The sequence below is a fragment of the Amyelois transitella genome, chromosome 30 (genome assembly GCF_032362555.1).
Source record: "Amyelois transitella isolate CPQ chromosome 30, ilAmyTran1.1, whole genome shotgun sequence".
NCBI lineage: Eukaryota > Metazoa > Arthropoda > Insecta > Lepidoptera > Pyralidae > Amyelois > Amyelois transitella.
The window spans coordinates 3,609,659-3,632,927 of NC_083533.1; the positions used below are offsets into that span (position 1 = coordinate 3,609,659).

Genomic DNA, 23,269 nt, shown 5'->3' on the forward strand with positions numbered 1-23,269 from the left:
GTATTTATTATAAAATATAGTATCGTTGAGTTAGTATCTCGTAATACAAGTCTCGAACTTACTTCAGGGCTAACTCAATCACTGTAATTTGTCCCGTATATATTTATTTATTTATTTATAATATTTTGTGCCGTGTGGTTCCCGGCATTATTTATAAAATTAGTTAGAAGACCTAGACGAACGTTTCTTGATCAAATTAAGGACGTCCTGGTAAAGGGTCAGGTCAAAAATACCCGAAACCGCCGAGCTTGCATGAAGAGAGTTATGAATGTGGATGAAGCGAAGGAAGTGTGCAGAGATCGTGGCAAGTGGAAACAGGTAGTCTCTGCCTACCCCTCCGGGAAAGAGGCGTCATTTTATGTATGTATCTCAATATATTGTTGTAATAATAATAATAAATAACACTCGCCTGTTCGCTTGAAAGTTGTGTTCACCTATAATTGGGTTGCATGCTAGCACATAAATTGAATTTTACTCCTAAATTTATATTATGTAACCTGTTGGTGTACCTAAATAAATAAATGTATGTTATATTAGTAGGTTAATCAGTAAGTCAGTCACTCACCGCCGTCAGTCAGCTTGTGCACCTCCATCTCCTTGAAGCTGCCGTTCATGGCGAGGAAGTACGAAGTTGGACCAGACTTGGTCGCTTGCACCTTGTACTTGTGCCCGCTGTGTATGAGCTCCACGTCCACACAGTTGGATAGCTGGCCAGAGCCTTGTATTTGACCCCTGGTGAAAATTGTACAAACCAATTAATTATAACAATGTATTTTATCTCTTTTTAAGAGTTAGATTACTTAGATTACTACACTTAGATTTAAGAGATCTATATTTGTAAATTGACGTCCTATGAAAATGCTGCAGTGTAGTTTGTTCCGCCGCTTCTTCTACACATGCGCTTTGGAAGCGGTAGTAGTTATAATTAGATTTAAGTTATGTGACGTCAATAAGTGATACCTTGTATCCAATTTTGAAAATAAATCTATTCTATTCTATTCTATTCTTTTATGTAGGGTAAGGCTTATAAACTTGGGATTCTTTTTTTTAGGCGATGGGCTAGCAACCTGTCATTATATATATATGAATCTCAATTCTATCATTAAGCCTAACAGCTGAACGTGGCCTATCAGTATTTTCAAAGACTGTTGGTTCTGTCTATGCCGCAAGTGATATAGACGTGATTATATGTATGTATGTATTCTCTCGCTCACATTTCTATTGCTAGTTAGGATAATTGTGCAGTTGACGTTATCGAAGAAAATGCTGCAGCGCAATTTGTTACTGCTTCATTTGCACTGACGTTTTGGATAGAGCAGTAAACATTAAGTAATTTAAGCGCTTAACGCAAATGAATAGGAGAAGCGTCAAAACAAACTACACTGCAGCATTTTCACCGGACGTCCATCTACGAATATCTTGAATCTAAATCGTGAACGAATGCACATTGTCTACATTAAAAGGTTCATTAACAATCTCAATACGTAAAAGCTGACCCCCCGTATTGTCCCTGTAGGAAGTATGATTATAAAAGTTATTTATTCCCACAGAAGAAAGAAAGAGAAAAGTGGAGAAAATAATCAGTTTAAAATAATTACATATATCCTACTACTATTACAAAGGCGAAAGTTTGTATGGATGTATGGATGTTTGTTACTCTTTCACGCAAAATCTACTGAACCGATTACCATGAAATTTGGTATGTAGGTAGCTGAAGACCCAGAATAACACATAGGCTACTTTTTATCCCAGAGTTCCCGCGGGATTGATAGGGTTTCCATGCGGACGAAGTCGCGGGCGGCCTCTAGTTATGAACATAAAAATTGAGAAGCTTTTACAATAAAAAAATATTTTATTGTTTACCAAGAAGGTTGCCTACATCCCCCTTGGAGAGAAGTGGGGTGGGGTGGGGGGAGTGAGAAACTTACTTCTCCAAAGCGCTCTTGAACTCCTGGAAATGCGCCGTGATGATGTTGTCGGCTATGAGGATTGAGCCGCAGATTACTCCAAGCATTATATCGGGTTTCTCCGACTGCATCTGTTGGAAATCACATATATTAAAGCCTTCCTCGATAAATGGTATATGCAACACAAAAAGAATTTTTCAATTCGAACCAGTTCTTTCTGAGATTAGCGCTTTCAAACAAACAAACAAACTCTTCAGCATGTTGAAAAAGAGATGGAGTGACTCTATTCTTTTTTTGTATTGGTGCCGGTAACCACACGGCGGCATTTGTATTTTGATGTTTAAATAAATAAATATATAAATACAATATATAGTGACGTGTGGTTACCGGCACCATTACAAAAAATAATAGGACCACTCCATCTCTTTGCCACGGATGTCGTAAAAGGCGACTAAGGGATAGGCTTATAAACTTGAGATTCCACTTTCAGGCGACGGGCTAGCAACCTGTCACTATTTGAATCTCAATTATATCGTTAAGCCAAATAGCTGAACGTGGCCCATCAGTCTTTTCAAGACTGGTAACTCTGTCTACCCCGCTAGGGATATACACGTGATCATATGTATGTATGTATATAAATATAACACATACATAAAATCACGCCTCTTTTCCGGAGAGACTACCTCTTTAAATCCTACTACTATTATAAAGGCGAAAGTTTGTATGGATGTATGGATGTTTGTTACTCTTTCACGCAAAAACTACGGAACCGATTACCATGAAATTTGGTATGTAGGTAGCTGAAGACCCAGAATAACACATAGGCTACTTTTTATCCCAGAGTTCCCGCGGGATTGATAGGGTTTCCATGCGGACGAAGTCGCGGGCGGCCTCTAGTAAATATATATATATAAACATAACACACCCTCTCAGCAATGAGGGCGTCCAGCCAACTGGTGTCGATGTTGTTCTCTTGGAAGGCGGTCGTCTCCAGCAAAGTGATGAGGTACTCCACAGTGGTCCTGAAGTCGCCACGGATGGACAACTCTTTGAGGGCTATCACCAGGTTTCTGGCAGAGAGAGAGAACAGTCAGTTAGTAAGTTAAAAAAAAACCACACAACATAAATCTTGCCGTGCCACGCGGACGAAGTCGCGGGCACAGCTAGTTTATTATTCATATAATATAATGTATGTACAAAACATTATTTGCGGAAAATAACCAACCATACAAATCAATGTCAACTACATACATACATACTAACATACATACACATATGCCTTGGTATCGTGAATGTTAAAGAAAACTGTATGTAGTGAATTAATCTAGCTGTTGCCCGCGACTTCGTTTGCTGTAAACAGAATCTCTTTAATCAGCGTATTTCCCGGCACCAATAGAAAAAAAATAGGACCACTCCATCTCTTTCCCATGGATGTCGTAAAAGGAGACTAAGGTATAGGCTTATAAACTTTAGATTCTTCGTTTAGGCGATGGGCTAGCAACCTGTCACTATTTCAATCTTAATTCTATCTTAAAGCCAAATATCTGAACTTGGCCATTCAGTGTTTTCAAGACTGTTGGCTCTGTCTACCCCGCAAGGGGTCGTAAATCACGCCTCTTTCCCGGCGGGGTAGGCAGAGATCACATCTTCCAATTGCCACGATCCCTGCACACTTCTTTCGCTTCATCCACATTCATAACTCTCTTTGTGCAAGCTCGTCAGTTTCGGGTACTCTTGATCAGAGCTTTTGCTAGAAATTCTCCGATTTGATCAAGGTAATGAAATAAACAAATTAATTATTTATAAAAAATTTACAATATCGATGATGCAAACACGCTTCATTACACAGAAGAAAGTGACTGAAAGCCAGGAGGGAGAAGAATAAGTCATAGGTTTTGTAAATTGATGAAAATGCTGCAGTGTAGTTTTTTCCGCCGCTTCTTCTACACACGCGCTCTGGAAGCGGTAGTGGTTATAATTAGATTTAAGTGATGTGACGTCAATAAGGGATACCTTGTATCCAATTTTAAAAAATAAATCTATTCTATTCTTAAAATCCACGAAACAAAATGTCTCCAGCTATCTCGCTCACTCTACATCTAACTCACTCTCTCGCTTGCTCCCTGGTCTCGCCCCAAGAGAAGCAGTGGCCGAACTGGGAGTCGGCAAACTCGTGGAGCCCCCCCGAAGCGGCCACGCTGAAGTATCCCCACACGTTCTTCGAGGAGCGGAAGTTCAGCTCTTGAACAGTGCCCGAGGACGGTTTGAATCCTGTTGGGAGAGACGAGTTTTATTTTTTATTTTTTTTTGAACAAATTACACAGATTAACAAAAATATAATATAAAATTAATGTAACGAGATACTCAACTCAACGATAATAAATACTTGTAGGTATAGATAAACATCCAAGGCCCAGGCCAATCAGAAAAAGTTCTTTTCTCATCATGCCCTGGCCGGGATTCGAACCCGGGACCTCCGGTGTCACAGACAAGCGTACTACCGCTGCGCCACAAAGGCCATCAAACAATCATTGGCGGTTAAAAATTAACTAAGTGATTTATTGATCGCTACATAATATTAGATATAAATAACCCTTATTTTCTCTTGTCTAACTGCAATTTTATTTACCAAGGGCGACTTTGTTTGAAAATTGAACGATTGAAACAATGAACGATTGAATGAATGAACGACTGCATGAATGAACGACTGAATGAATAAACAACTGCATAAATGAACGACTGAATGAATGAACAACTGCATGAATGAACGACTGAACGAACGAATGAATGAATGAATGAATGAACGACTGAATGAACGATCGACTGAATGAATGAACGAGTGAATAAATTACCTTCATCGGGGTTCTCCGACGTGATCCTGGCGGCGATGACGTGCCCCCACGGAGACGGCCTCTGCTTGGGCTCGTCGAAGTCAATCTGGGTCATTCCCCAGGGCGACTCCCCGTACAGTAGGCGGATGTCCTTGATGTTGTACAAGGGGAGGCCCATGGCGATCTGATGGGGAACAATCATTCAGTCAACTTATTGTCGGAAGCTAATTTTGTAATAATCTAACTGATTTATAATAATTTGTGCCGTGTGGTTGCCGACACCAATAGAAAAAAGAATAGGAACACTCCAGCTCTTTCCCATGGATGTCATAAAAGACGATTAAGGGATAGGCTTATAAACTTGAGATTCTTCTTTTAGGCGATGGGCTAGCAACCTGTCACTATTTGGATCTCAACTCAACTCAAAACATACTATATATATAATTATTTTATTTTGCATTTTGTGTGGGTGTATTAATTTAGTTTGACCCCACATAAAGTTCTCTGTCAGACCCAAAGGTTGACTGGTAGATTAATGGTTTTCGCATTAAGTCCACCAATTGGGCTTTACATTTGTATTTTGTACGAAAAAAATTGAATAAATAATGGTCTTACAAAATACCCAATATTACATACATACAGACATATGTTCACGTCTTTATCCCTCGCGGGGTAGACAGAGCCAATAGTCTTGAATAGACTGAATGGCCACGTTCAGCTATTTGGCTTAATGATAGAATTGAGATTCAAATAGTGACAGGTTGCTGGCCCGTAGCCTAATAAAGAATCCCAAAGTACCCAATATTTATTACTACATTTCCACTTATATTAAACACCATAGAAATTACAGACCACCAAGATTTTCTGAGTAGACTAAGGTCTCAGTAGACCAAGGTCTCCTCAGTAGACCAAGGTCTCCTCAGTAGACCAAGGTCTCAGTAGACCAAGGTCTCAGTAGACCAAGGACTTCTCAGTATACTCAAGATATACCTGCATTACATTTCTGTATGCTATATTTTCTGTAATACATTTTTAAAAGATCAAGGTTTTCCGAGTAGACTAAAGGTCTTTCGAGTAGACCAAACCCTTTCCTTACCTGCAACTGAGCAGCGGGCAGATTGACATCGGCAACCATCTCGGTGCAAGGATGTTCCACTTGCAGACGGGGGTTCAGCTCCAGGAAGTAGTACGTGTCGGAGGCAGGCTCGTACAAGTACTCCACAGTTCCCGCGCTGACGTAACCCACCATTTTAGCTAGACGGACGGCGGCCTAGTAAAAGAAATAGAATGAAATTTTGTAACGGTAAGTTACTTTATACCCCTGTGTAACTCTTTACTACTAAGTTAGTATAACTCTTTAGATACTGAGTAAAGTTGTTTAAAGTGATAACATAAACGTTACGACTCGCATATCCATGTTATCGAAAAACAGTGCTTTTATTCTGATTTCGATGTCCTCCTTGCCTTTCACCAGTATAATGTCTCCCGGTTTTACCTCAAATTACTTAGACCCCGGGTTCTGAAGCAACACCATGCCTGTCTTGGAGAGCATTTGGGGTTAAAAAGGTCTTTAGCGCTTACCTTCACCATCTCAATAAATGCGGTCAGGTTTAGCGACAGCGACCGGTGCTATCTCGATGATCTTATGATGTTTGGGTGACGGGTGTAAGACAAGACTTTAGAAACCATCTTTTTATCTACATCTGGTTTGAGTTAATTTAAAGACGATTCTTCTCCATAATTAACGCGGGGTAAATCGTTGCTGTGTTGTCACATCGGACAATTTGGATTTTTCTAAGTCAGTTGGGTCTAAATACTCATTTAAGCGTAATATATGTCAGAATGTATGTATGTTTTCCCATTATTCACTTACCTTCTCCATCTCAATAAAGACGTCAGGTTTAGCGACGGCGGCGGGAGCTTCCTCGATGATCTTCTGATGGCGACGCTGGATGGAACAGTCGCGACCGAATAATGATATCGCGTTGCCTGCAAGATTTGTTACATTTTAACAAGCTAATTTATATTTCTCTATTTCAAATACACAAGAATCTACAGTAAGTATATTTTGTGATATAAACTTAACGATACTATAGGCATTTTTTGTTAAACATATAGCATCCCGCGGCTCTGTCCAGATAATCTCTCTGTTTTCGAACTCCAATAACAACTTTAAAAACTCCTACGGAAGGTAAGAACGCTCCCTAAGGAACATACCTACACTAAATTTCATCTAGAAGTTTTAGTAGGTACCGTGAAGTTACTGCTGTGCATTTTTTGTTAGTCTGTTACTCTAAAACGCAACATAAAATTCAAAATTTTTATTTTTACTAGGGACATTTCAACATTACTTTATAATTGTCATATTTTTTTGGTTTTTCATAACATTGGTTGACGTCAAATAAATTACTTAAAACTAAGTTTACTGCCGCTTCCAAAGCATTGCAAACAACCTGCACTGCAACCTTTTCTTCAATAACGTCAACTTCACAATTATCCAAACTTAGAATAGAAATGTGGACAAGATTAATATTGACTTTATAAATAAATACCTATGTGAATATCTCTAGATGAATCATAACAGTTATAAAGTTTTACAACTCACCATATTGATCTGCCAACAGCTGGACCTCCAAATGTCTAGCAGACCTCGCGAGTTTCATCACGAAAATGGGCGACCCGGGCACTTCGGCTTGCACCTGGTCAACGAATCAATCAATCAATCAAAGTTCATTTAACTTCAAATTTTTTAACAGCAGTCATAATTTAAAATACGCTTAGTACATCAATCGGACCATAAAACTTTAGAAAATTATTTGAATACTAACTGACGGTGAGCAAAAACATCGTGAGGAAACCTGCACAATCAGGTAACAGGATGTGTTACCATGATCGATCCAATACGGGTTAGTTTCCCCTGCAATGGCTAAGAAAGTCAGACGGGAGTCGCTTCGTGTAAAAACCTGACTCACCCAAAGGCACACCCCGGGCTCCTCTCCAGAGCGGTGAGGATGCGACCGGGACTAAAGCCAGACGGACGAGGAGTAAAAGTTTAGAAGAAGAATTAATTCCATACATTTCGTTAAATTGTATTAATAAACTAGCTGTGCCCGCGACTCCGTCCGCGTGGAGTACTTATTTTCGGTATCTTTGAACCCCTTAAGGCTGAATAATTTCCATACATTATTTCTTCGCTCCTAATAGTTACAGCGTGATGTTTATATAGCCTAAAGCCTTCCTCGATAAATGGTCTATTCAACACAAAAATAATTTTTCAATTCAAACTAGTAGTTCCTGAGATTAACGTGTTCAAACAAACAAAGTCTTCAGCTTTATAATATTAGTATAGAAGTATAGATACAAATGTGTACTTGGTTTTATTTTTCTATTTTGTGAGTGATATGTTTAATTTTTGTGTGATTCTGGTGCTGGAATTTAAACTTGCCTGTCTGAACATGTTGTTGAAATCGTCTGGGTTCTCCACCTTCCTGATGCCTTTACCGCCGCCGCCTTCAGACGCCTTGATCATCACGGGGAACCCTAAACATGAGTTTTATATATAAAAAAAAAACTGTGGATAATTTTTTCTATACCTAGCGCATGACAAAAACCTCATTGTCTTATACTTACATATAACCACGTCTATTTCCCTATAAAATCCTGTATAAAAATAGTATAAATATAGCGTTACGTGAGGTTAACGATAGCGTAACGATAGCATAACGATAGCGTAACGATAGCATAACGATAGCATAACGATAGCATAACGATAGCGTAACGATAGTGTAAGAATAGTCTATAAAGAGATTCTCCTTAGAGAAAGCATGACTTTAAGTATATATTCCTTTCGGTAATAAAGTATCAAACCTGTATGTGATGCAATTTACGATTCTATTAGCACCTTGTGTTAAATTTAACATCTGTTACAATGGGACTGACATGTCTTAATGACAAAAGTCCATTATTTAAATAAAGATTTTAAAAAATATAAAGAAAAACTCACCTATTTTATTGGCAGCTTGCAAGCCTTGCTCGGGACTAGTCACACAGCCTTTAGCGAAAAGTTCCGATGAGATCTTAATTTTCTTCGTGTTGTATTCAGCTTTCAATTCTGGAAGAATGATAAATAAAAAAAATTTAAATCATAATCTAGTTAGCTCCCACGGAAATGCATAGATTAGACCTAAGATACTTAAATCGATGTCGATATTTATAATTAATGTAAGGAAAGAAAGAAAGGATTAATTTCTTTATATTACTAGCTGTCCCGGCAAACGTTGTTTTGCCATATAAATCACTTTTAAGTAATTTCTAGTTAAAACAAATGTTAAGTGTGGAACAACCCTTAACACTTAGGGGTATGAGAAAAAGATTTTAGCCGATTCTCAGACCTACTGAATATGCATGCAAAATTTGGTTAAAATCGGTAAAGCCGTTTCGGAGGAGTACGGAGACAAACATTGTGACACGAGAATTTTATATATAAGATTTATATAATACATACATATAATCACGTTAAATTTTCTTTGCGGGGTAGACAGAGCCAGCAGTCTTGAAAAGACTGAATGGCCACATTCAGCTGTTTGGCTTAATGATAGAATTGAGATTCAAATAGTGACGGGTTGCTAGCCCATCACCTAAAAAAGCATCCCAAGTTTGTAAATAATAATAAATAAATACAAATATACACGGGACAAATTACACCAATTGAGTTAGCCTCGAGGTAATTTCGAGACTTTTGTTACGAGATACTAACACAACGATACTATATTTTATAATATATACTTATATAGATAAACATCCAAGACCCAGGCCAATCAGAGAAAGTTCTTTTCTCATCATGCCCTGACCAGGATTCGAACCCGGGACCTCCGGTGTCACAGACAAGCGTACTACCACTGCGCCACAGAGACCGTCAAAGCCTATCCCAATTTTCAGATACCAATATTAGTTTGTAGGCAACCTTCTGTTTGTTATTGATATGTAAAAAAAAGAATTTTAATTGTCAATATTCTTAATTTATACGTTGAATAATATAGACATTTTAAACTGATTATATTCTCTCCTCATTTCTCCTTCTATCTTCTGTAGTAAATAAATAACTTAATAACTATACTTCCTACAACATACATACATAAAATCACGCCTCTTTCCCGGAGGGGTAGGCAGAGACTACATCTTTCCACTTGCCACGATCTCTGCATACTTCCTTCGCTTCATCCACATTCATAACTCTCTACAAGTTAATACAAAGACCAATATGAATGAAGTCAACATGGATGTCGTAAAAGGCGACTAAGGGATAGGCTTACAAACTTGGGATTCTTTTTTAGGCGACAGGCTAGCAACCTGTCACTATTTGAATCTCAATTCTATCATTAAGCCAAATAGCTGAACGTGGCCTTTCAGTCTTTTCAAGACTGTTGGCTCTGTCTACCCCGTAAGGGATATAGACGTGATGATATGTATGTATGTATGTTATATGAATGAAGAATTGAAAACACGATACTTACCGCTGCCACTCCAAGGCAATGTTGGTATATTAGCGGTCTGGGCTACAATGGACGAGGCGATCTTGTCACCCAGAGCCCACATGGCCTTCTCCGGAGGTCCAATGAACACCACCCCGGCTCTGTGGAGCAGCTCCGGCAGCTTGGGGTTCTCTGATGCGTGGCCCCAGCCCGCCCAGACAGCCTGGGAAGAAATAGTAATAATTTTGATTCAAAGCTTATAGCTCAATTTACTTGTACTTCTTCATACATACATATGTATGTCATATGTGTATGTCACGTCTATATCTCTTGTGGGCTAGCAGAGATAACAGTCTTGAAAATACTGATAGGCCACGTTCAGCTGTTTGGCTTAATGATAGAATTGAGATTCAAATAGTGACGGGTTGCTAGCCCATTGCCTAAACGAAGAATCCCAAGTTTCTATGCCTTCTTCATAATACTACTTATTCATAATACTAGTTTAATTCCGCGCCGTTCCCGGCAATTTAGATTAAGATCGCTCCATTTCATTTTACATGAATGTCGTAAAAAGACGACTAAGGGGAAGGTTAATCAACTAACTTCTTCTTAAATAGTCATTGGTACATGGCCGAGGCGGTATTTGAACCTGTGCTTTTCTGCGTATCACGCATTTTAACCAGGCACATTACCAATTCGACCACCGGTTTGCCTGTTTCTCGCTGTTTCTCACCATTTTGTTGTACACCTTCTTAACACTAACCTGCACTTGGGTTCGTATCGCGATGTCCACAATAAGCTCCACGTTCGCGTAATTGTTGTTGTTGGACCCGCCAGGAACCGGAACATAGTGGTCCGCCATCTTGATGTACTCCGCGTTCGCTTTCAGGTCTTCCGGGGTCACCTGATGAAAGAATTTTTTAATAATATTATAAAAGACATCGATAAATAAATACGGAAAAAATTACACAGATTGATTTAGCCTCGAAGTAAGTTCGATACTTGTTACGAGATACTAACTCAACAATACTATACTTTTAAATAAAAATTTATATAGATAAACAGCCAATCAGAAAAAGTTCTTCTCTTATAATGCCCTGGCCAGGATTCGAACCCGGGTCATTTGGCGTCACAGACAAGCATTCCACCGCTGCACCACAGACTTGCACCAAATTATAATTACTCTCCATACTATTACATACATATACTGTCGATTTTATTAAATAAATTAACATCATCTTGCAAAAACAAAGATAGTACATTAAACCTACCATAACAACGAAGCGTACGGCCCGCTCGTTCTTGAACATCTCGTAGGACCATCTTCTTATGGATCGCATGCATTTCACCGCGCCAATACCGTTGTTCGCTATCAACACCTGGAATTAAAAAAAAAAACTATTGATTTACAAAAATATTATAGGATAGGGGTAGGCTCCGCACTTGTGCATTGTTTTTTTTTTAATTTACAGGACAAATTACACTGATTGAGTTAGCCTCGAAGTAAGTTCGAGACTTGTGTTACAAGATACTGACTCACTATATTTTATAATAAATACTTATGAAGACAAACATCCAAGACCCAGGCCAAACAGAAAGTATTTTATGTCTTTTTATGTACTACTAAAAAGTTGTTATGTACAATAAAGTATTACCAAACAGACAAACAATTATTATTATTTTAAAATTGTTATAATATTTATGTGAAGGATTCTTTTTTGGATGATGGGCTATGGGCTAGCAACCTGTCAAAAAAATTGAATCTCGACCGTCTACCCCGCAAGGGATATAGAGTTCATTATATAGTGTGCCTTTTTGGCTTCAATTGGATATGATTGTGGGATAGACAGAGCCAACAGTATTGAAAAGACTGAAAGGCAACGTTCAGCTGTTCAGATTTATTCAATAAGTAAGAAATGTTAATTAATTAATTATAAATACTCCATTTTATTAAAACTCAATTACAAGTAATAAAGTTTCAAACACAGACAACAGCTTTTCAAATAATTTTTGTTATAATCTGTTAAGTATTAGTGTCTTAATAAATAAAATATATTTATTTAGTTTAACCCCACATAAAGTTCTCTGTCAGACCCAATGGTTGACTGGTAGATAATGCATCCAGCATTAAGTCCGCCAATTGTGCTATACATTTGTATTTTGTGCAATGAAGTTTAAATAAATACATACATACATATGGTCACGTCTATATCCCTTGCAGAGTAGACAGAGACAATAGTCTTGAAAAGACTGAATGGCCACGTTCAGCAATCTGGCTTAATGATAGAATTGAGATTCAAATAGTGACAGGTTGCTAGCCCATCGCCTAAAAGAAGAAACCCAAGTTTTTGAGCCTATCCCTTAGTCGCCTTTTACGACATCCATGGGAAAGAGATGGAGTGGTTCTATTCTTTTTTGTATTGATGCCGGGAACCACAGGGCATTTATTTAAATAAAATGTCAACCAACCTTATTGATGGGCTTGGTGCCCTGAAACCTCCTGACAAACTCCTCGGGCGTGGCGATGGTGAAGTCCTTCTCTTGGAACCGCTGACTGTGGATCACAGTGCCTTGGGACATAGACGGCCTGGAAACAAATTGGACAATCATCATACATTATGAAACAAACTCGTTATACACTAGCTGTGCCTGCGAATTCGTCCGCATGGAATAGTTATTTTGGGCATCATTGAAAACCTCAAGGATTAATAATTTACCCCGTTTTTTTTCACATTCTCTATTATTTCTTTGCTCTTAATAGTTGCAGCGTGATGTTATATAGCCTAAAGCCTTTCTCGATAAATGGTATATTCAACACAAAAAAATAATTTTTCAATTCGAACCAGTAGTTCCTGAGATTAGCGCATTCAAACAAACAAACAAACTATTTAGCTTTATGATATAAGTATAGATTATGAAAACAAAGATGCTTCACATTGTCAACCCAATGTATGTATACATCTTTATAATTACCCATCATATTATGGTATGGGTCATTTTAATAGATAGAAGATATGAAGTCCATTCTGATGTTCCCGGAACCATAAATGCAAAAAGCCCTTGCCAAATGAAAAGATAAATCTCATCCTGTTCAATAAAGAGGTACTCATTGCACTCATTGCCCACTGGACTGACAAAACTGAACCCTTGATTTACTTTGCTTTAGAACTTATGAATGTCATGTACTACAATTTCCATGAAAAGCGTAACATTCAAACAGGAATCATATATATTAGGCAACCATATCACAATTCTAAGAAGCCAATAGAATTTACGCAATAAAAAATACAAAAAAACTACCTGCAACATCCTCCCCAAAAAAACATGACAAAAACAACAATATTCACTAAAATTACTGTACATACATGAGCAAAATATGAACATTATAAAATCAGAATATTTTTAACAAATAAATTTTGCTACAACACAGACATTTAACACGAAATTGACCATTCATTACGCTTGTACAGCGTAAACTGAATTGCATGCAATAGTAGGATTAAAAATTAGGCATGAATTAATTAGAAAATATAGTATCAAGTGAAACTTTGGTGAAATCTGTGGCATACTTTGGTGTACTCCTTATTTTTATCAAAACTGCAAGAGTTCGCATGAGTTTTACTATGAAAACAACATAATAAGTAAGTTATCTAAAGTATAATGCTAGCTAAAATGATTATTTTGAAAAATCAGCGAAAATTTTACGATATATCGTCTAACCTGTAAGAGAGGCCTTCGGAATATAATCCATTCATAGCTGGATACATAATATTCGGCATAACTTTAATCTTTTCATACAATTATAATACTGTTACAGTTCCAAGTTATTTAAATTGTACAAAAAATTGCTTTTAAAAACATTTCGTCGCCGAATTAAATTGTTTTCATTCTTTGACGTAAACTACGCCAATCAAACTCGTATGACGGATCATACGATGTAGCTGTCTCTCGCTGACATATCAATTAAGTGATGCGCGAAAGAGAAGGATAATAATTGGCTAATGAAACGTCAAATAGGGTAAAGTTGCCCGTGTAAAATATCGTTTACCAATTTTGCTGATTATTTACCTACAACATTTTCAAAGTTACAATGTTACTGTCCGAAAAACAAAAAGATTTTGAATTATTGGCTATTCTTATTAGGATTTTTCAGTAATACTGTATGTCGTAAGTTTGTCTAGTGTGGAGTACTAAAAACGTCATTAAGTACTTTTTACGTGGACAAAGCCGCGGGTCGATGCAATGTAGCATTAAGAAATAAGAATAATTGTGTTTTAATTAATGTGTAACTAAGTAAATAAAAAATAATATGTATGTTAAGGCGAAATAAATTTAGGAAATAGGTAGATATACATTATTATATTAGTGAGGAAGTATGAATAAAAACAGTTCACTACACTAAAAACGTTTTATTTGAGATCACGACCTTACTAGTTAGCGTGATCGTGACGCAAAGAATGTCTGAAGGTACCGAAATAACAAAAATTTGAATAGACAGCGTAAAATCACGTTTTTGAAACTATTTCCTGGATTCTATAAGAAAATGTGTAAAAGTAAGTATGACTACGTTATCTCGCCTACAACACATACTAACAGCAATTATGTGCTTAATGCTTGTGTAGTAAACGTGTATATTGGATGCTTGTTATGCGTTACTACTTCTGCTTCTGTAAAAAATATCACGAGGATAAAGTTGCAGACAAAAGTTTATAGTAAATAAATTAAACAGCTATTATACAGAATTGTAGTAATAATGCAAAATTATTGCTTACAAACAGAATCATTCCAAGGCGTTGTGGTTTCCGGAAAACATAATAATATCACTTAATTCTAAATGGACTTTGCAAGAAGCGACTGAAGAAATGTATAAGGTGAATAAACAAATAAATACACTGATCATAAGCTAGTGAAGCCTTTAGGATGGTAAAATTAGACGACAGACGCTCTGTGTAAAATCCAGAGGGGTTAGTGCGAGTTATACTCGTTCAAACGAAACGATCGTGTGATTTAATCAGCGCTATCTAGTGTTAACGCGATGGCACTCATGCAAATCCATACAAATCGCGTATCCATAAAAATACATTTTAAAATATAATTTATGCACACGAGAAAGAAATGTTGCTTTTATCCATATTTTATGTAAGAAATGTACTGAGAACAAACTCAAATGATAGAACCATATCTGATGATGAAATATGTAGAACTCTCAAATATCAACATCAACACAAAAACATTATTTTAGTTCAATAACAGCATTTATCTGCATAGGTCAACGCTGAGAAAATAGTGATCGCATTACTATTTTGATAACGCAATGCGCTAATCAGTCTGTATTTAGTTTTCAGTTTTGCTTCTCATTGCTCAGAAAACCCGGCACCAATAGAAAAAAGAATAGGATCTCTCCATTAAGGGATATGCTTATAAACTTGGGATTCTTATTTTAGGCCATTGGCTAGCAACCTTTCACTATATGAATCTTAATTCTATCATTAAGCCATACAGCTGAACGTGACCTATCAGTCTTTCCAAGACTGTTGGCTTTGTCTACCCCGAAAGATATATATATATATGTTCTCAGAAAATAGAAATGTGCTTTTTTATCATTTTTCAATCATCGTCATTGATTGATATTTAGTTTTATTAATAACTAGCTTTTGTAGGTTTTCGCTCGAGTGGGAATTTCCAGAAAAATACAAATACATAGCCTATGTAACTCCTCGAGGTTTTGTCCATGCTAAATATCATCAATTGATCAGTGATTTTTGAATTTATTCTTTACAAACTAATAGTTTCAAATCTTTTTATATCATTTATATGGATAATAAATGTAATTTTAATACATATTTAAGTAATAACCTTAAGAAAAAAAAAGAATATTGAGATACGTAAATATATATACTATGAATAAAAACACTGTACCAAACACTAACTAATAAAAATTTGCATTTTTTAGCGGTACTTTATCAGTATTGCAACAAAGCTATATATAATATTAGAAATTCTACGTATAAGAGCAAAATCAAAAATTTTAATGATCATAATGTGAAATGCAAGCAATCTTAGTTTCTAAATACCACTTGTCATCAGACTCATCTATCTCCTGTTGTTCAGACCTGTAGAATAAAAATATGTAACCAGTGGCGTAACTATACCATTCGTGGCCCGTGGCAAATTCATCGAATAGGTACGTTCTAAAACTGGGTTACAACCCTTTTTTTACAAAAGCTTTGAATTTTTAATATTTTTTTTACTTGTGTAGGAAACTGAGTAGGTAACAAAAATAAATCAAAGACTAAAACTTTTTTTTACTAAACATGTATGATAAATAAGAAATGTTGGGAGTTGGGATTCTCCTCTGACCGGGGGCCCCTTCCGGCTGGGGGCCCGTGGCATTTTGCCGACTTGCCACCCTGTAGTTACGCCACTGTATGTAACATATAAACTTGCATATAATCACGTCTAAATCCCGAAACCGCCGAGCTTGCATGAAGAGAGTTATGAATATAAATGCAGCGAAGAAAGTGTGCAGAGATCGTGGCAAGTGGAAAGAGGTAGTCTCTGCCTACCCCTCCGAGAAAGAGGCGTGATTTTATGTATGTAAGTATGTATAATCACCTCTACTTATATCCCTTGCGGGGTAGACTGAGCAACAGTGTTAAAAAGGCTAAAAGGCCACGATCAGCTATAACTTTCATTGAAATAAATAAAATATCTGAATATTTATCGAAATATGATTGACTGTTAAAAACGTCGATAAATCAAATAAACTTTTCATGGCTGCACAACCCTATTTAGTAGAGTTATTATTATATTTGGTGTCTGAAGTGATTAGTTGTGTCAAAATTTTATCTAAGTATAGGTATATATCGCAATATGAAGTTCCTTCTGTATTTTAATAAATAAATAAATACGAGTTAAGTTTTTTACATGGTAAATACGAGTCAAACAGTCAAGGATACTTGCAAGTCAAATAAAAGATGGTTTATTTACTGAGTACATTACCATGGCGATCATTAATAACGTGTTTATATTCGTATGAAGTCATCTCTAAAATGTTGTGACCTGCCGTTCTTACGACTTTTAATTATCCTTTATCACTAAAATCTTGTAAGCTTTCAGTTTCACCAGTTTGAATCTCGGTATTCAAACTAGGTAGTTAGTGTAAGTCCACTTTTATCGAAACAGGTTATGCCGTAGTTACAATTTTGGTGCAAATAAATTTAAACGGATTTATTTAAAAAATCAGCTTTGCTGAATAGATATTAGATCATTTAGGACTAAAATTTCTATATAGGAATTTTGGTATGCATTTTAGGAAATGTTAATTAATTAATTAATAAAAATAATTAGCAAATTAGAACCAGTTGTGTCATGAATGAAACAACTCAAGAAAATTAGAGACATTTGGCTTATTATCAAATTGCAACGCTTTCAGACGATTACAACAATCTGATCATGGTCTTTTCGAGATTGTTGGCTCTGTCTTTTCCCCTTCTTCTTTTCCTTCTTTTTCTTTTTTCTTTTCTTTTTTTTCGAAGGAAGTATGCAGAGATCGTGGCAAGTGAAATGAGGTAGTCTCTGCCTACCCCTCCGGGAAAGAGGCGTGATTTTATGTATGTATGTCTTTTTCCCATAAGGGATATTATTTTTATTAACATAATTAATGTACCACAATCTAAATATTACACTCCATAATTTCTGTATGCAAGATCTACCACCACCGAGTAAATAAATTACTGATCAACAACTTACTGCAATGTCCCAGCGCCATTCGGTGGCCTTAGCAGCATTCCATTTTCCGCGACATTCCTCGTCTCCGGCTGAGTCTCATCAGGGTCCACCTGGAGGGTCATTTGGAACTTCTGAAGGAGATTCGTCGGCAACACCTCCGTTGTTTCGTCATCATTCTCGAAATTCGGCGTCTCCTCAGTGTCCCCTAACACGAAACGTTTCGAAGTCCTACGTTTCATCATCTTGAGAATATTCCAAATGAACCCGGCAATGCTTATTAATTATTGCACTTTTATCGATAAAATAACGTTAATTACACACTTTCACATGTAGGTACACCTTATTTGTTATTTTTTAACGTTAACAGTTCACTTCACTAATAAAATGTAAAAATTTGGTTGGGTTAGGTGTATTGTTTTTTTTTTTTTCTAGGATAATAAAAACAAAGTTTCTTTAAATTATGACCGCACACGACTTCTCGATTCTCTTCCTATTCACAGTAAATACTTTCCAGAAATATTGACTCTCACTCACTATTACTTTCCCACCAAAGTCAAAAGATTAGTTTTATTTTACGAGAAGAATAATATGACAAATTCCGCACCGTTTCAAACGTTATATTTTACCATACGGGCAAACACAACTGAATGAAAAAGAACGCACAAACTTGCACAAATTGCCACTTAGATAATTACAGGGTTATAGGTACTATTACATAATCGTTGCTAATCATTTGATAAATGATTTTATAAATGGAAATGGTAACGATATTTTAGTCTAGAACATTCTTTTACCGTTATTATATTAAAAAATTATTCAGTAATATAAGTTTTAATTTCGCACTCCTTTGAATCAGCCCATGCCCTTTAAATCCTACATCTCTACATTAAAATCTAAGATCTCTAGTAATGTACGGATTATTTCTCATCTTATTTAAAAGTTCGTAGGTCTCATTTGTAAAAGTACCATGGTCATATATCTTAGTATTACAATAAATGTTTACTTTTTTAATTATAGCTTAGACATTAAATTAACATAACAGTTAAAACTTATAGACATCTAAGACGGGCGAACTCGCGGGTAACGATAATGTTGATGATCATATAAAACGCCGCCGCGAAATTAACGTTAATGTTGACAGGGTTAACAGCGAGGCATATCATAAACGTCCGTGCAAAGATTATAAGGTTACTTGACATGCAGTTGATTATAGCAAAATAATTAAAAAATGAATGAAATACGACGCGAAAAAACTTTATATATAAGTTCCTATAAGCAGAACATAATTACAAAAGAGGCAGTAGAGAGATCGTCACTTAGTGATATGCCGATCCTCCAATCGAAATTCCCAGGAACGTACCCAAAAATTTTAGGGAAAATTGTGAATGGCAATAATAGAAAAAAATATATGAAAAAAAAACAGTGTCTTTCTTTTTTGTGTTTTTTCTCGATAATATTTGGTAAGTAGTTCAATAACAATAACAGAGTTTTCTTTCCAAAATAGGAAAGTCAAATTATTCGTTACAACTATATGTATAGGTATTCAAATTGGAATAATTGCCATGGAAAGGTCGAAAGCATGCGTTCCAAACCAAGGTCCAATGAGAAGTAAGGTTAACGTTTAAGGAAATTCTCGAAGGCGAACATCTTAATTGATCTACTCATTTTGAGGTGAACTAGAAATCGTCTTTACACTTATAGATGTGAAAGTAAAATAATCGTTTAATTTTTTTTTCATTTATCCCAAGTTTATTATAGCCGTTGTCTCCCCTACAGGTCTGGTAGGTGTAGTAGGTACGTTAAAACTTCGAAATTATTCAACGGATTTGAACTCAGTTTTCACAGGTGGATTACCGACATACCTACCTACATATAATAATTAGGGGCGTTGTCAAACAAAACTCGTTTAAAATCAAGGGAAAAATTATTTAAGTCAATTGAAAATTTACTTTAAAACTTTTAAATAAACTTGGATGCGGTATACTTACACATATTAATGTAGTATTTAATAAAGATAAAGATAAAATTTTATTTTGTTTTATTGATATCAATAAAGACCAAAACACACTGCAGTCTCTATTGAATTGTAATAGGCTGCGTCTAATCTTTTAGAGAATGTGATAGTAGATAGTTCATGTAATTTAATTTTAAGTTTTATATATTATATGATGGCTATGTCTATATTTTTTGCATTCTGAGTGAATTCACACGTACCAACTTTTATCAGTTACCAAATTTAAGTTTATATGTAAAGCTACATTATCGCACTGCGCTAGCCTGTAATGATATTGTAAGAATGAAAAAAGAAATTATAAAATTGGAATAGGATACTATGGAAGTCTATGATTGGGGTAGGTTCCACAGGTTACGCAAAAAGCGACCTACTCACACGCGGACGGAGCCCCGACGACTAAGCGTAATGATAATAAACTTGGCATTCTTATTTTATGCAATGGACTAGCAACCTGTCACTTTTTGCATCTCAATTCCTTCGATCAACTATAAACAACTAGATAAACAGTTCCGAGCAAAATAAAACAAAATATCGTCCTCACCTCAATACGTAATTATTATTGAGCGTTGAGTAGAGTTTTGCCGCGGACACTTTTTTAGCGGGATTGAGAGTCTAATTGTTTATAGTACGTCAATGCTCAATTCCATCATTAAGTCATACAGCTAAACATAGCCTTTCAATTGAGATTCTAGGCTCTGTCTATCCCCGTAAAGGATAAAGATGCGACAACCTATATGTATGTGTCATAACGCCGTCGGCCTCAAATAAATCCGGCTCATTAACAATACCCAGAATGATTGACGTATTTCAGAAGTTACCATGAGCGTGAGGACCGGTTTTGTTAATTACGTAAAAATCAGACGTAAATGCCTACCAAGATTGGAAACATCAAGTATCGATTAGTAATAACAGCACTCGTTGACCCATCTATACTAATATTATAAAGCTGACGAGTTTGTTTGTTTGAACGCGCTTATCTCAGGAACTACTGGTTCGAATTGAAAATTATTTTTGTGTTGAATAGACCATTTATCGAGGAAGGCTTTAGGCAACTTTAAGGGGTTAAGAAATAATGGAAAATGTGAAATAAATCGGAGAAAATTATTCATCCTAGAGGGCTTCAATGATGCCCAAAATAACTATTCCACGAGGACGAAGTCGCGGGCACAGCTAGTAAAGAAACGCCTCTTTCTCCGAGGGGTAAGCAGAGACTACTCTTTCCACTTGCCACGATCTCTGCATCGCCTCATCCAAATTCATTACTCTTCGAGTAATCTCAGCGGTTTCGGGTACTCTTGATCTTGTCTTTCCCCAGGACATCCTTAATTTTATCAGTAACACTTATTGATTGATTCTAACGATATTTTGGTAAATATCGTTATGAAACTGCGATCTATTTCGTACCTTCGACCTATCCTCCAGCATAAAACATTTTTCCAATTAAATATATACACATTAACACATTTTGGTGTTGATAACAATTTTACTTGTATATCTGTGACCATACTACTAAAATAAACCTACTAGAGTAGGTGCGCAAACGCAACTCCATAATTATGTGCTTGATATGCACCCCTAGACCATATCTAGATCGAGCAGTTTAGGCTATGAATCGTTAATATGTCAGTCAGTTAGAATACTGTTTTTGTTTTTTTTTTTTTTAATTTTAAATAGATATCCTAGGTAATTTTTGGATTTTAGAGTTGACAACACATATTGGTGCTACATAGGTATCGCAGAAGTGGGATGCAAACACACACACACATAATCACGTCTATATCCCTTGCGGGGTAGACAGAGCCAACAGTCTTGAAAAGACTGATAGGCCACGTTCAGCTGTTTGACTTTATGATGGAATTGATGCAAACACGGAAATTAATTGAACTGTGTACAACCAAATGATGAGTATAGAAATATTTATTTTCGATTCAGCGTGCATAATAATTATGAGATTGTATCAGACTGTTACTAAGATTTTCCAGCTAAATCAGCCAGACCATAATCTTTATAATGTTAACAAGAAAAGTGTAACTGTTGCTAAGTTGCTCAAATCCATTGTGTGCAAAATACCAAGTACCTATTTCGAGAAGAACGTGTTGTTTGACGTAATTTAAAAAAACTAACGTAACAGTATCTTTTCCCGCGCGTTCGTGTTCATAAGATCTTTTATTTTTCACCACAGTTTTTTTTTTTTCATAATTTCTTTGACTTAGATAATAACAGGTATTATTGAATTTAATGCATTATGTTCTTTGTTGTCTTTAAGAAAATTAGGTTATAGGCGTAGGACCAAAAAAATATAAGGTGTATTTATTAATTCCCGCTCGAACAACGGCATGGGCCATTTTGAATCTTGGATGTTTATCTATATAAATATTTATTATAAAATATAGAATCGTTGAGTCAGTATCTCGTAACACAGGTTTCCAACTTACTTCGAGGCTAACTCAATCTGTGTAATTTGTCACGTATATATTTATAATTTATTTTTTACTGACAGATAGGATAGGCGACGCCGTATAATTGATATAAATAGATAGGTACGCAGATTAAACAGAAATGGCATGTTTATACACAAGACGCAACAAATACATAAACATACAAACATAATTATATAAGTAGATATAGAAAATATCACGCCAGCAACGGTGCAAAGGTCACTTACTCTAGTGTAAGTAAGTATATATTTTACGTGTTAAGTTAATAAATAATATACGTACTTAGTTACATTTTATTGTATTCAAATTATACACGTACATTATAAGATACATCTTCGCGTGGCCTTCAATTTTTCTTCGTAAAAAAACAGGAAATTCGATTAAATTAAAAAAAATATATAGATATTAATCTGTCACTCAAACTCTGAATCTATATATACGAGCTGTTCCAGCAAATGTTGTTTTGCCATATAAATATTCATTGAGTAATTTCTAATTAAAAAATATGTTAAGGGTGGAAGACTACTTTATGGCGTCAGGAAATGTAATACCTAGTGAATTAATATTATTTAGCTACTCTTTGGTATCATTCTCCTGGCTTTTCTTTCAGTTATCCGATCCCTGGGTCCGTTTATTAAAATCCAAATGGGAAAATTAATCATGTGAAGCGACTACCGTCTGACCTCCGTGACCTTGTCAACAGAGGAACTTCTGAGTGATGTGATCGAAAACGATTGTCGTGATCAATAATCGATCTACTGATGAGTGTACGTAACTATAAATCGATATCGACTATTCCATTTCTAATAAAGTTCTATATTTCGAGCATTGTAGGTTGAGATAAATTAGGTACCTATATCATTGTAAATCTTAACGC

At 36.0% G+C, this 23,269-nt stretch overlaps 1 protein-coding gene across 3 annotated transcripts in view; it reads right to left on the reverse strand.

Moving 5' to 3' along the window:
- The window catches only part of LOC106131003 (acetyl-CoA carboxylase), an 88,737-nt gene that overhangs the window by 55,046 nt on the left and 10,422 nt on the right, over positions 1–23,269 (reverse strand). The window contains exons 1-15 of one of the 3 annotated variants that reach the window (XM_060952958.1): positions 17,962–18,217; positions 12,679–12,796; positions 11,481–11,588; positions 10,973–11,113; positions 10,252–10,432; positions 8,742–8,849; positions 8,184–8,278; positions 7,344–7,437; positions 6,612–6,727; positions 5,835–6,008; positions 4,760–4,922; positions 4,016–4,178; positions 2,833–2,977; positions 1,929–2,038; positions 566–732 (exon numbers count right to left, since the gene is read on the reverse strand). In XM_060952958.1, coding sequence (XP_060808941.1) covers positions 566–732; positions 1,929–2,038; positions 2,833–2,977; positions 4,016–4,178; positions 4,760–4,922; positions 5,835–6,008; positions 6,612–6,727; positions 7,344–7,437; positions 8,184–8,278; positions 8,742–8,849; positions 10,252–10,432; positions 10,973–11,113; positions 11,481–11,588; positions 12,679–12,796; positions 17,962–18,182 — 2,104 coding nt within the window. In that variant the 5' untranslated portion in view covers positions 18,183–18,217. Of the gene's footprint in view, positions 1–565; positions 733–1,928; positions 2,039–2,832; positions 2,978–4,015; positions 4,179–4,759; positions 4,923–5,834; positions 6,009–6,611; positions 6,728–7,343; positions 7,438–8,183; positions 8,279–8,741; positions 8,850–10,251; positions 10,433–10,972; positions 11,114–11,480; positions 11,589–12,678; positions 12,797–17,961; positions 18,317–23,269 lie in introns of those variants that run through there. The other 2 variants (XM_060952957.1, XM_013329969.2) reach the window with 2 other exon arrangements.